Below are 13594 nucleotides of genomic sequence, written 5' to 3' on the forward strand. Positions count from 1 at the left end.
CACATTCATACGCTGCCAATGAAGCAGCAGGAGCAACTCGGGGTTAAGTGTGTTGTCCAGGACACATCGGACATGTGGCTGCAGGAGCTGGGGATCAAACCCCCGACCTTCAGGTTGAGAGACAACCGACTCTACCAACTGATCCACAGCCGCCCCAATTCTTACAGTGTGTTACCGTCCTGTTGCTGAACCTTGAACTCAATATGCATGTCAAGTAGGACATCAAACCTACTTACTGTACACCTCACTTGTTTATTTTGCATTTGTTTGTTTGTTACAAGTCAGAGAGCCATCACCAGAGATCAAAAATACCAAATACACAAGAGAAATGAGAGTATTTTGTTCTGCTTCATTTGGGATTTAAGGCTTGTTACCTTCTTGAATGTCTTCAGTGTTGAAGCGTATAACCTCTTCCAAACAACTTATTTATACAGTATAGTCTTGAAACATCACAATATTGAAAGACAATATGATAAAATCACATTCACGTTCAAATCTTCAAATTCCTATGCTTTAAATATCATATCATATCATATCATATCAAACATCCACCGGTCTCAAAGGTTAGATGTGTTCCTTTTTTTCACAAAGAGTTGTTTCCTTGGTGATCTTGTTCACATTGTCCAAACATTTTCTTATTAATTATTAATGAATATAATAAAACAGCCCATAAACCCAACATCCAATGTAGAAGTTCTCAACAGGTTTTCAAAGGCCGGACTCGTTCTATTTTTGTCCCATGCAGTTAAAGCAGTCGCCCAACAGAGGGCAGTACAATGCAATAATTCAAAGTCCCCAGTTCAAAACAAAAGAATGAACCACTGTTGAATTCAGTTAAATAACATGTCATGTTAACAGAAGTATTTTATTCTACAACAAATGATACAATTATTTCCTTCTGTTTTAACACATAAAAGTACATCTGCTTCACAGTTTTTTGACCTTCTTCCTCTTTCCTTTTGTTGTTCTCTTTTTCTCTGTGGTTTCCTTTCATCCCTCTTATCTCTCCCCTTCCTCCGCCCTTTATGGACTGAGGTTTGGAGAATATTGTTACCACATGTTTATACCCGTACACGGGTTATTAATCCGCCTAACACTGTCCACATGCTACTAGTTAATTACACGCTAAGTAGTCACAGTCCTCACACAGACGGATGTTCATAAATACATCCAGCTGTTTGAGGGTGAAGGACTGAGCGTTCATACTGACTCATTCTATGTACAAAAAAAGAGTCCTGTAATTTAAAACACAATCAGTTTCCATCAAGGTTATATCATTCAAATATTGCTATCATCAAATGCCCGCTCTTCAATGTCGCCGTATTTCCAGACTGTTTAGTCATGTTAGTGTCAAAGTGATATTATAACTATGTTTTCTTTAAATATTTGAAAGAATTGTGTTTTCTTTTTTCATTTTAAACCCAATAAATTCCAGAAACCTACTTTCTACCTGTAATGGAAATAGTTTTCTGTTACTTAGATACTCTTGTTACGCTATACCGCAAGTAAAGGTAACCAAAAATTAAAAACAAATTGTCACATTGGATTTCACTGTGGTGTCATCATTTGGTCTTATTCAGTTTTGTATTTCAGCGTTTAGGTTTCCATGTTTTCATTTCTCCTGTTTATCCTAGTGTTGCTTGTTTCCCTTGTGTGTTTTTGTCCTAATGTTTTATAGTTTAGTCTTTAGTGTTTCGTGTGTTATTTTGTAACTTCATACTTTAGTGTTTCTTTATGTTCTAGTGTGTTTTTGTTACTTTCTTCAGTGTTTCATGACTTAGTTTGTAGTTGTCCTCAGTGTTTCTTGTATTACTGCCTCTGTGTGTTTCCCACTGTGATGGCCCTGATTGTCCTCACCTGTGTCTTGTTAGTCTCACCTGTGTCTGATTACCCCTGTGTCTATTTAGTTTCTGTGTTTCGTCCCCTTCGTGTCAGTTGTATGTTGTTTGTCGGTGGTTTTGGGCGGGTCCCATGTCCTATGCCAGACCTCTGCTTACCAGTGTTTCATGTTTTTTGACTTCTAGTTTTTGGCTTTTGAACTAAGTTTTCATTTTGCCTTGGACCTTTTTGTTTATTAAATATATTTAGTCAATTCTGCACGTGGGTCCAGTTCCTTGTTTTTCCCCTGAATGTGACATGTGGACCATTTTAGTTAAGACAAAATGTTGTAAATAAATTCATGCCTAGTGGGTCAACTACAAGGTATTAGCTTGACAAATATTTTAAAAGGAAGAATGATAACTCGTACAATAAATGTAGGCCTTATATCATTTTGCTACAATGACACCTCCATTACACAAGCAGCCCCTTAACAGCTTTAAACAAAGGTCATCAACATGTTCCTCCTGCAACACTGTATGATACCTCACATTTTGAAAGGATAGCCTATACTGGCCTTCATATATGTTGATATTGGTGTGAGTGACTCTGCACATGTTACTTCTGATGATTGAGAGTCACTTCTAATTAGACTAAATGTCCCACACCTGAGCACACACAGGAGGCGGAGCATTGTCTACTTAGGATCACGGTGGGGAAATGTTCAAGAACACGTTTGACAAAGACTCAGAGGGAACGAAATGTTGTGATTTATTTCAAATGAATTGGTGATGCCTAGCGAGAATAGTGTGCGGGTTGTTTTCTTTTCAAAGTTATATGTATTTGAATTTTTACAAGCAATTTTTACCTTACGGGTAAGACCTGGAGAGGAACAAACCCAAACAAACCCAAACAAAAACTGTGTATGTTAACATTGTTCAGGCCTAATAAGGGCCCCTCCCTTCATTTGGAGCCCTGAGTGGTCAGTCCCACGTTTCTTTCCCCTCCACCATGATGCCCATGTCCCTTAACATCACAATAAACAAGGTAAACATTTGTCATTTTTGTTCAAATTCTGCTAATCTGCTTTATCATGACTGCTTCACCTGAGTGTGTGCAACTCAGGCGGACACACTTTGAGTCACATGTTTCAACAATGTGATGGAGCATGCATGTACATACATCAACTTTCTCTGTGTATGCTATCTTGAACCAGTAATAAAAGCTGGGCCGATGACAGAAATACAGAAATCATTTGTTTGAAATCATCAAAAAAAAAAAATGTTATGCAGAAATGTTGTGTTAATGAAGAACGCCTTTCTCACAAAAACAAGCTAATTGGAAAAGTAGTTATTAGTGCTGTCAAATTAGGCTACATGTTCCATTTTTGTTTGTAGCCATCTTGTTTGTTTACAAGTTTAACAGTAACAGAAATGCTCATATAGATATCAACTAAAATGTTGTTAAAGCCTCACTCACTGAACTCTCATGTTCAAAGCGCAGTTCTCGCTGCGTCCGCTGGAGCGCCCTCCACCTCCTCTCTGTGTTGTCCAAATCGGAGATTTTGGAGAGGGGAGGAGGTGGAGGAGACGGGGGAGGAAAGAGGGAGGGGGTGTGTGCTACTGATTGTATGAAAGGAGGGGGGCAGAGAGGGGTAGAGAGAGAGAGAGAGAGAGAGGAAAAGAGGGAGAGAGGAATTCAGTCCTGTTTAAATGGGAATCTGGAGCGCAGAGAGGAAAAGAGACGCAGACTGATAGGAGCAAAAAAAAAAAAGTGGAGAGAGATTTGTTTTACGCACGGGAAAAACAAGGAAACGAGTAGAAAAAAGGAAAAGAGGAGAGAGGAAAAAAAGAGACATTGGATTTTTTTTTTGCTCCTCTAAATTTGGCTTTTTTCACTCTCATGACTCAAAGAGGATTCCAGCTAAAGTCACCCGCTCGGGAGGAATTGATGGTGTCTTTTCGGGGAAGCAGAGCCGAGGGGAGGAATCTGAATGCGCTCGGCTGAACCATGCCAGCCCTGTGGATCATAACTTTGGCGATCACTTTGAACCAAGGTAAGAGATGTTGAAACACTCACAAAGTTTCCCTGTTCAATGCCCTTCTCTTCTCCTTTATGTACCCTGCCTCTTCACCCTGCTCTGTGCGCTTTGTGGGTGTCTTTCTGTCTGCTCTCTGGCTCTGCATGTGTGTGTGCTTCTGTATGTCTGGCAATGTGTTATGTTGTTATAGATTTGTGCTGCCCTGGACATCATCATTACAGCCCGCAGGCGCTGAAGGGAAAAGAGTCATGGGGTGTTCAGGGTCTCCGCTCTGCTGGAGGGGGGGGGGGGGGGGGGGGAGGAAAAAAAATGAGATTTTGAGTGCTGACACAAACGTTGCGTTCATTTTTCTTCAATTACACGTTCACGAGAGAGATGTGCAGCATCTGCACGCGACATTGCTTTGACGTGACCTTTGCAACGCATGAGCGGATACATTCGGTTGACACAAACAAACGCAGCGTGGGTCAGCACAAGATGTGTTACAAACACACGCACACGCATGGGCGCACGGACACACTGACACACACACGCACACGTACACACACGCACAGACGCACACAGACACACACGCTCACACACGCACACGCATGGGCACACGGGCACGCACACACGCACACGTATACACACGCACATACACACACGGACACACGGACACACACACACGCACGCACGCACGCACACACACACACAGACATACACGCTCACACACACACACACACACACACATACAGCCCATAGCTGCCAACTGGGGATGATTGATGAGGCATGGATCCAATGCACAGTCTGGCTTTAACATGAGTCACACAAGATCAATTTCCAACACACGTGCACACACAAAACTGCACACACGCGCCAGGTATGTTCATTCCTTAAATCAGAGTTGTTTGTGTGTGTGTGTGTGTGTGTGTGTTTCTAAGAAAAAGAACAGAGAGTAAAGACCAGCACAAGTGTCCCTCGAGACTCAAAGTCAGTGTGTCTGAGAGAGAGAGGTAGTGAGAGATAATAGAGACCCGTGCATTCTCCTCTTAGCATGCAGAGTCTGGCGTGCTGGTGTCCGCGCGCGCGGCCCCTTGCTGCGAACGTGCAGGTGCCAAGAAAAATTCATATTTTACTGTAAAGACGGAGACATATTCAGTGGACTGAAGGAGAGCCCCCATTACTAATATTAATGTCCCTCTTTATCGATCACCTTGATAGATTGCCCTCTCTGTCTCTCTCTTTTTCTCTCTCCCCCCCTCCCACACACACACACACACACACACACACACACACACACACACACACACACACTTCAGTGAGAGACAGGATGAGTGTGCGTTTGTGTTTGAGGGCAGTCACGGCTCCAAAGGCAGAGGTGATTAATTGAGGTGGCCTGATGTGAGTAGTTCAACTGTGTGTGAGAGTGTGTATGTATGTGTGTGTGCGTGTGAGTGTGCGTGTACCTGCCTCAGCACCTGGGTCCCCGGTGCCGCAGGCCGCCGGTGTGATGAACCACAGACGGTGATCTGTGCAGACAGACAGTCAGAGGAGCTCGCGGGCTGCAGCAGAGCCGGTCGCCTCAGTAGAGAATAGAAGGTTATTATTCCTCCATACAATGAAGAGAATAGAGCTGAACATGTGCTGAAAGTCTGAGCAGGCTGGACTGAAGATTGAATGTATTCGTCTTTTGATGAGGATATAATAGAATGTATCAGATTGGATCAGCTGATACAATGATAAATCTGTGACAATCAATAATCCAAGCAGCTCCGATTAATTAGGGCTACAGATACAGAGAGCTTTGGCTCAAGTGGATGAAAGAGAAGAGAGAAGACAGTTAATCAGATCAGGAGAGTTTGATTATTGGTGCTATAGAGAATCAAACAGAACAAAGCAAAGCAGAGCAGACAAAATAACAAGACAGAAAAGAGCAGACAGAAGAACAACAGAGTAGAAAGGAGCAAGGAGACTAGAACAGAAAGGGATTTAACTGAATGGGATGGAACAAGAGTCAAAATCAAAAGAGAAAAACTGAGAAGAGACGAACAGCAAACCAACAGTGAGGAAATCAGAAACAGCACACAATACAGGACGGATCAGAAAAAAAGCAACAGGGTTTAAAAGAAGAGGAAAGAACCGAATCAGAAAACAAGATTAACACAATAGCGAAGCAGAACCAACAGAGAACATTAGAAACAGAACATAAACAGAGCAGCAGAGAGAAGAGAGAGAGGCACAGAGGAGGGGATTACTAAAGAGAAACTGAACGGAAACCCGAACACAACAGAACAATAGAGAGCAGAATAGAAAGAGAACAGAAAGAGAACACAGTCAGAAACAGAGCAGAGGTAGAAAAGGAAAGAACAGAACAGACCATAGTGAACAGAACAGAACAGACAATAGTGAACAGGACAGAACCGACCATAGTGAACAGGACAGAACAGACAATAGTGAACAGGACAGAACCGACCATAGTGAACAAAACAGAACAGACAATAGTGAACAGGACAGAACCGACCATAGTGAACAAAACAGAACAGACAATAGTGAACAGGACAGAACCGACCATAGTGAACAGGACAGAACAGACAGTGGAGAGCAGAACAGACCACAATAAACAGAACAGACCATAGTGAACAGAGCAGTGGAGAACAGAACAGACCACAATAAACAGAACAGACCATAGTGAACAAAACAGTGGAGCGCAAAACAGACCAGTAAACAAAACAGATCATTGTGAACAGAACAGTTGAGAGCAGAACAGACCATAGTGAACAGGACAGTGGAGAGCAGAACCGACCATAGTGAACAAAACAGAACAGACCATAGCGAACAGGACAGAACTGACCATAGTGAACAAAACAGAACAGACAATAGTGAACAGGACAGAACAGACAATAGTGAACAGGACAGAACCGACCATAGTGAACAAAACAGAACAGACAATAGTGAACAGGACAGAACCGACCATAGTGAACAGGACAGAACAGACCATAGTGAACAGGACAGAACAGACCATAGTGAATAGACAAGACCATAGTGAACAAAACAGAACAGACCATAGTGAACAGGACAGAACCGACCATAGTGAACAAAACAGAACAGACAATAGTGAACAGGACAGAACCGACCATAGTGAACAGGACAGAACAGACCATAGTGAATAGACAAGACCATAGTGAACAAAACAGAACAGACAATAGTGAACAGGACAGAACCGACCATAGTGAACAAAACAGAACAGACCATAGTGAATAGACAAGACCATAGTGAACAAAACAGAACAGACCATAGTGAACAAAGCAGAACAGACCATAGTGAACAAAACAGAACAGACCATAGTGAACAGGACAGAACAGACCATAGTGAACAGGACAGAACAGACCATAGTGAATAGACAAGACCATAGTGAACAAAACAGAACAGACCATAGTGAACAAAACAGTACAGACCATAGTGAACAAAGCAGAACATATCATAGTGAACAAAACAGTTGAAAGCAGAACATATCATAGTGAACAGAATAGTGGAGAGCAGAATAGACCATAGTGGACAGAAGAGACCATAGTGAAGAGAACAGACCATAGTGAACAGAACGGTGGAGCACAGTTGAGTTCGCATCATCCGCGGACGGGATGCGAACTCAACTGTGCTCAACTTTCATCGAGTACAAATGAAACGTGCCCAAGCGGACTCGGGTACGGTACTCGAGTACGATATGTTTGTGATCACATGAATCATACTTTGGGGTCAAGTGTACTCGGATCCGGGCCCAGGTTCCTAATGTGAAACCACCGTAAAAGAAAAAAGAAAAATAGAAGCCGGTAGAGGAGAGAACAGAAGGAGCACAGTGGAGAACAGAGAAGAGCAGAGCAGCAGCTCTTGGTCTCCAGCTGAGCCGGTGTAAGCCTGTAAATGTGATCAGAGTGAATCCGTCCCCAACATGCAGCAGCTGCAGTCTAATGTGTGTTCAGCCTGTTTGGACTCTTCCAGGTGTCTTCTTCCTGCTGAAAGCTCTCACCATCTCTCTCTCTCTCTCTCTGAGCAGGCTGGTTTATTCTACAGTCCAGTGCTGTTCCTGGCTTCATAACATGGGCCAACTACATCTCTGTGTGGTTGACCGCGGGTCTGTGGGCCTCTGTAATTACACCGCTCGACACTGTTTGTGTAAACGTGTGTGTGGGTCTGGTGTAGCGTGTTGTGGCTGTGATCCGACACTGTGCTGCCAGCGCCGGTCTGGCCACAGGCGAGGAAAGCCTGTTTCTCAGAGCTGATTTCTTGAACAGCACTTTTGCTAGAGCTGAACATTTCTGCAGCCTGATCATGCAAGCAAAGCAAGTAAAGCAATTCTCGCACTGCAAGCACCTGTCCCATCTCTCTCTCTCTTTCACACACACACACACACACACACATAGACTTTCTTTTTCTCCCTCTACTCCCCCCCTCCTCCTCCCACTCCTCTCTCCCGTCACAAGAATAGAGCAGAGGCGCAGATGTAAAGAGACAGGCCAAAAGACAGAGAGATGGAGGCAGAGAGAGACGAAGAGAGGAAGAGACAGCGGGGTTCAGTCCTAATCTGTTGACAAGAGGGGATGTTTGAGGATAAACAGAGGCTGAGCACGACTGCTCAGAGAGCCGACACAGAGAGGAGGAGACGCCACCATTGGCTTGAGTCTCCTCTCCCAACAGAAACCCAGCTGAACCATCAATGTTTGATGGTTTGCATCGGCACAGGTTCACACCAAAACGGGCTCAGATGGCATCCTCAGAAAGGTCTCTGAAAATGTCTACGGAAATGTAAAGTAAAATGTAAATGAACTTGCTTTAGATTCTCATCAAGGTCACAATTCAAAACATCTTCAGGAGTCGTATTAAAGGTGTCCAATTTTCTTTAATTAGCATTCATAGATGTACATTAACCTGGATAACCAATAGTCCTCCCATACCCCCGAAAAAATAGTTTCTTCCACTTGCTGTTACTCTGCACAGTGATGGACTGTATGTTATCATCTCTGATCATTAGTTTCAAGCTCTCCACTGTTCCGCCCTCAAACAGTTGTGCAATTCCTTTCTGAATCATCAAAAACAAAAATACTCTCAGATGGGGTTTGTGGGTTAAATCAGAACTCTTTTGGCATTTACAGCATGTAAAGATTGAGATGAATGCAACACGACTCACTGCAGTGTTTTTTATTTTATTTCTGTGTTACGAACCGTTTCTTTATGTAATTTCACAAAGCTGCAAGCATGACTTCATAAAGGAAACCTTTTTGATTAAGGGTAATGGAACATATTGGAATATAAAAATGGTTATGTAAACCCCACTAGCAATTTAGTAGTTTTGAAAGGTGCATGGTGCATCAACCTGATACTGATTCTGTTGCTTCCTAATCATACATTTGTCCTACTGTTGACACCAACTCCACCTTTCTGTGCATCTTGTCAATGGAATTGTAATGAGTTATTTTGCACAGTAGCGCCAGTCTCTCAAACCAAAACAAAGCTGTCCCTCAGTGCCATTACGCCTCTGCATAGTGGAGAGGGATTCACATGAATAAAACATGCCAGAAACATGTTTGAGCCTCTGAGTGAAACATAACAAAGCTGAAGAAAGTGCGTCCCGCCGGTGTGAACACAGAGCTGAGAACAACAAATCCAGAGGGAGTTTGACTTTACTCTTTTTTAGAAAGTCGTTACTCAAAAATATATTTAGTTAGGATACATTTAATTTGATATCTACTATATTCATGTTTAAAATGTCACATATCATAACTTTAATCTGCAAAACTGTGAAGTCTTAAGTTGTCTTCTGTGCCTTCATGACCTTACCCTGTCACATAACTCGATTTTTCAACCATTGAGTATTTTCACCAGGAAATATAAATCTTCTTCTATTCAAGAACATTGGGCTTCAAGGGCTCCTTGAAGGTCTCTGACCCAATGCATTGCCCTTCTTTGAAATGCGTTAACAACCCAGTTTTATTATTGGACTGCTCGTGTAACAGTTATGAAATAGCAAAAAATGAAGGACTAAGCAAGAAAACAATTATAACCAAGGTAGTGAACATGTTCTTCTTCTTGGTGGATAATATTTTCTGAAGCACTGAAGATGAGCATGTCTTACGTGAGCCCCGTCAGAATGAGTCATACACCAAACCTTGCATTAGTGCCATACTATAATGATCGTGCCATACGAGCAAACATGAAAGGTTGACTGACTCTGTCACTCTAATTGGGTGGTGAAGAAAATCCGCTTCAATCCAAAATGCTTTTCTCTCAAATGAAGATAATTAAAAATGACATGACAAGCCTTGTTTAAGAGAAGAGCGTAGGTTCAAACAACTCGGTGGCGGAGTATTCAAATGTGTGTTTGTGTGTGTGTGTGTGTGTGGGCCTCCTCATCCTACAGCCCTGCAGTAACTGACACATATGATATCCTTATGGCCCAGGAAGCATAATCTGAGGTGACAAGTAACAGCAATTAAAGGAAATGAATAAAATAACCGCCACAATTAGCCGCCGCTTAATTCACCGCAATGCCTCGATAATCTAGTAATCTGCTAAAACGACATCTGCAAGTTCCCCCTCTTCCCTCCTGTGATGTGTGCTTTGGGGTTGTGTGTGTGTGTGTGTGTTTGTGTGTGGGAGTTAGATACTGAAGAGTACGTAGATCCTAACAGAAAGCGTCGACTGGTATTAGGACTGACACCCGTCAATCTGGCTGATATGTCAGTCTGAATGAGGGAGGAGTAGAAGACTAGGAGGGAAAGAAGGGGAGGAGAAGGGGGAAGAAGATGCTGAGAGCAAGAGGAAGAGAGCAGGGTTTTGGGAGCAGATAGAAAAAGAAATAAAGATGATGCAAGACCACAAGAAAAGTGGATAAGGGCAGGAGAGGAAATCAGGTGAGAGGAGGTGCAGGGCGGGGGGGAAAGTGGGCGGTGTAAAATGGAGGAGGGAAACATCGATAGAAAGAGGGCAGAGGAAGGAAAACAAAGGAGTGGTAGAGAGGTGCAGACGAGGCCACAAGAGTACAAGAGGAGAAAAGGGAGCTAAAAGAGGAGACAAAGTCAGGTTGTTAGAGGAGACCAGAGGGCTGAGGGAGCATGAAAGCAAGAAGGTCTGGGAGCAGAGTTTTGGCTTGGAGAGAGTCAGAGTGAGGGAACAAGGGGAACGAGGAGTAGATGAAAAGAGAAAGAGGTCATGGGAGAAAAGATCAGAGGAGTGACTGAGGGCCCTTAGAAGGAGAAAAGACGGAGGGAGGGGGACACACATTTACAAGCAAGTTGGAGAAGAAACTGGTAGGAGGGTTCAGAGGTGTAGATGACGCTAGAGAGAAGAGAAGGAAAAATGAAGGGGAGATTACAGAGGGGTGAGTTAAAAGGAGCAGCAAAACACAGGAATAAACAAGAAGGATTGAGAAGAAAAAACAATAAGAGGAGCAAGAGAAGGTAGGATGTAGGCAAAGGCGTAAAGGAAGACAGAAGTGAGCGGGGAGAGAAGAAGGTAGGAGACATTAAGAGAAGAAGAGAGGGAAATGAAGGGAGAGAGAAGAAGAAGGAAGGAGGAGGCTGGGGGAGAGAGAAACAGGTGAGGTGAGTAAAATAGAGAAGTGGGGAGGAAGAAAAGAAAACAGGATGGAGGGAGGAAGGGGTGGATGAGTAAAGGAGGGCAGAAAATACAGTGAGAGATAATTTTTCAGAGGAGGTGGTTGAGATGGATGGAGGAAGCAGGAGAGAGGAAATCAAGTGGAGGAGGAGAAGGAATACATTTGGCAGAGGAGTGGAAAGGGAGGATGGAGGAGAAGGTGGCAGAAGGAGAAAGGAGACAATAGAGCAAAGGTGCATAAATTGAGCGCTGATTTATTATTTGGCAAAAAGGCTGAAGCAAAGAAGCAGGAGACTGGAGAAGGAGATCAAAGGAGAGGAGAATAGAGGGGGAGACATTTGGAGGCGGAGGACGGCAGAGATGGGGGGTATAGAGACACAAAGGGAGGAAAAAAGAACGGGAGGAGAGCAGGAGGAGCAGCAAGAGAGAAAAAGAAGGGTAGAAGGTAAGGAGGAAAAGGTGAGATGAGATGGAAAAGAGAAGTATGTAGAACGATGAGGGGAGAAAGGAAACAGGTGGGAGGGCAAAAAAGAGTTGAATGGAGGAAAGGGGAAATGAAGAAGAGAGGAGAGAAGACGAGATGAGGGGGAAGAGAGAAATATGGGTTAAAAAAAGCAGAGCATAGAATAGGTGATTGAGGCAAAAGATAGAAGAAGGAGAAAAGCAGAAATTGCAAAGGAGAAGGAGACGAGTATGGTTGAGAAGCTTGGATTTTTTTATTTTATTTGGCAAGAGCTAGAGCAGGAAAACAGAGATAAATGTTTGGAACAAGGAGAAATATGGAGGAGGAAGACAGCATAGGGAAGAAAAGGGAGGATGGAGGAGATTCTGAAAAGGGGGCCAGAAGGAGAAGAAGGAAGATGGAGGGAAGGAGGAGTAGAACAAGGTTACGGAGCTCAGAATTATAAGTTGGCAAAGGGCTGGAGTGAAGGAGCAGGGAAATAGAGAGGCAAAGCAGGGGAGAGGAGAGAGGACGAGAGGGTGAAAATGAAAAAGATTGGGAGGAGGATGAGGAAGAGGGCAAAGGAGCGAAGGATGGTTGAGGGGCAGTTGAATGGACGAAGAAGTGGAGGGAAAGATAGAAGAAAGGAGAGATGCAGGGCCGGGGAGCAGAGATTTATGTGTGGAGAGGGTTGCAGCGAGGGAGCAGAGGGAAACAGCCAGGCCTATTATAGATGGGGCTCTCCTGGGAGAGCAGGGCCTGGAGTTTTCCAGGCATTTCCAGCATATTTCACCGCTGTTCCAGGCGGCATGCTGCACTGCACAAAGCTCCGCCCCCACCTGAGTCCTCAGCCCTCTGAGGATAAATAAAGTGGGTCTCCGTTCGCTGCTGCATGAGTATTCAATAAAAGTGATAAAAGGCTGGAAGTAACCCTTCTTTGCCTTTTTGGAAGGGAGAGTCAGAACCCGAACTGCCCCCCCTCCATCCTCAGAGGAGACGCTTTCAAAGAAATGTGGACATCAAGCATAAAAGCAGCAAAAGCATAAAAGTGCTTCCTCTTTATACGAGGAAAGAATGTCAACAGAAAGGGCTGGGAGATCAAATAAGCTTAGTGTGGAGGTAGTTTATGTTTCTGCCTCCATCTCTCTCTCTCTCTCCCTTTTCTCTCTCTGTTTCTTTGTCTGCCTGTGTTTTCGCTCTCTCTCTCTCTCTCTCCCTCGCTTGCTCGCTCGCCCGCTGTCTGAGACTCTGCTGTGTGGAGGTGAGAGAGAACAATTGAATGGGCCTCCCACATAAAATCCATTCAGAGACATCTTGAGGATTAAGAATGAGAAATTGTCCGGCGCTGTGAATTAAATCAATCTGATCCATTACAAGATCGCAATCACAAGGTTTCCCCTTTTGTCTCTGCCCTGGATTATACATGCTGATGGAGAACTCTGTGTGTGTGTCTGTGTGTATGTGTTGCATTTATTCCATCCAACAAGCACTGCAATGCTCCCTACTGTGTCATGCATGAAACAATTAAGTCATTACTTGACTAACAGATTATCCCATTACATTTTTTTAAATGTACTATAAACGCTGGTTAATGGAGTCTTTTTCCTGAAATGTCTGATCCCGGGCCATCATTGTGTTTTAGGGTAAATACAGACACGTCATGCCCGTTCAGACTGGTGAGGCTGCAGCACCATCACATTTTTGTG

At 43.7% G+C, this 13594-nt stretch overlaps 1 protein-coding gene across 1 annotated transcript in view; it reads left to right on the top strand.

Annotated features, from left to right (window-relative positions):
* Positions 1-3501: 3501 nt before the first annotated feature.
* Positions 3502-13594, top strand: part of kirrel1b (kirre like nephrin family adhesion molecule 1b) — a 100200-nt gene continuing 90107 nt past the window's right edge. Inside the window, exon 1 of the mRNA XM_065953684.1 lies at positions 3502-3874. Within this exon, the coding sequence (XP_065809756.1) occupies positions 3829-3874 (46 nt within the window). The 5' untranslated portion in view covers positions 3502-3828. The remainder of the gene's footprint in view (positions 3875-13594) is intronic.

The sequence above is a fragment of the Labrus bergylta genome, chromosome 4, assembly GCF_963930695.1.
Source record: "Labrus bergylta chromosome 4, fLabBer1.1, whole genome shotgun sequence".
Classification (NCBI taxonomy): domain Eukaryota; kingdom Metazoa; phylum Chordata; class Actinopteri; order Labriformes; family Labridae; genus Labrus; species Labrus bergylta.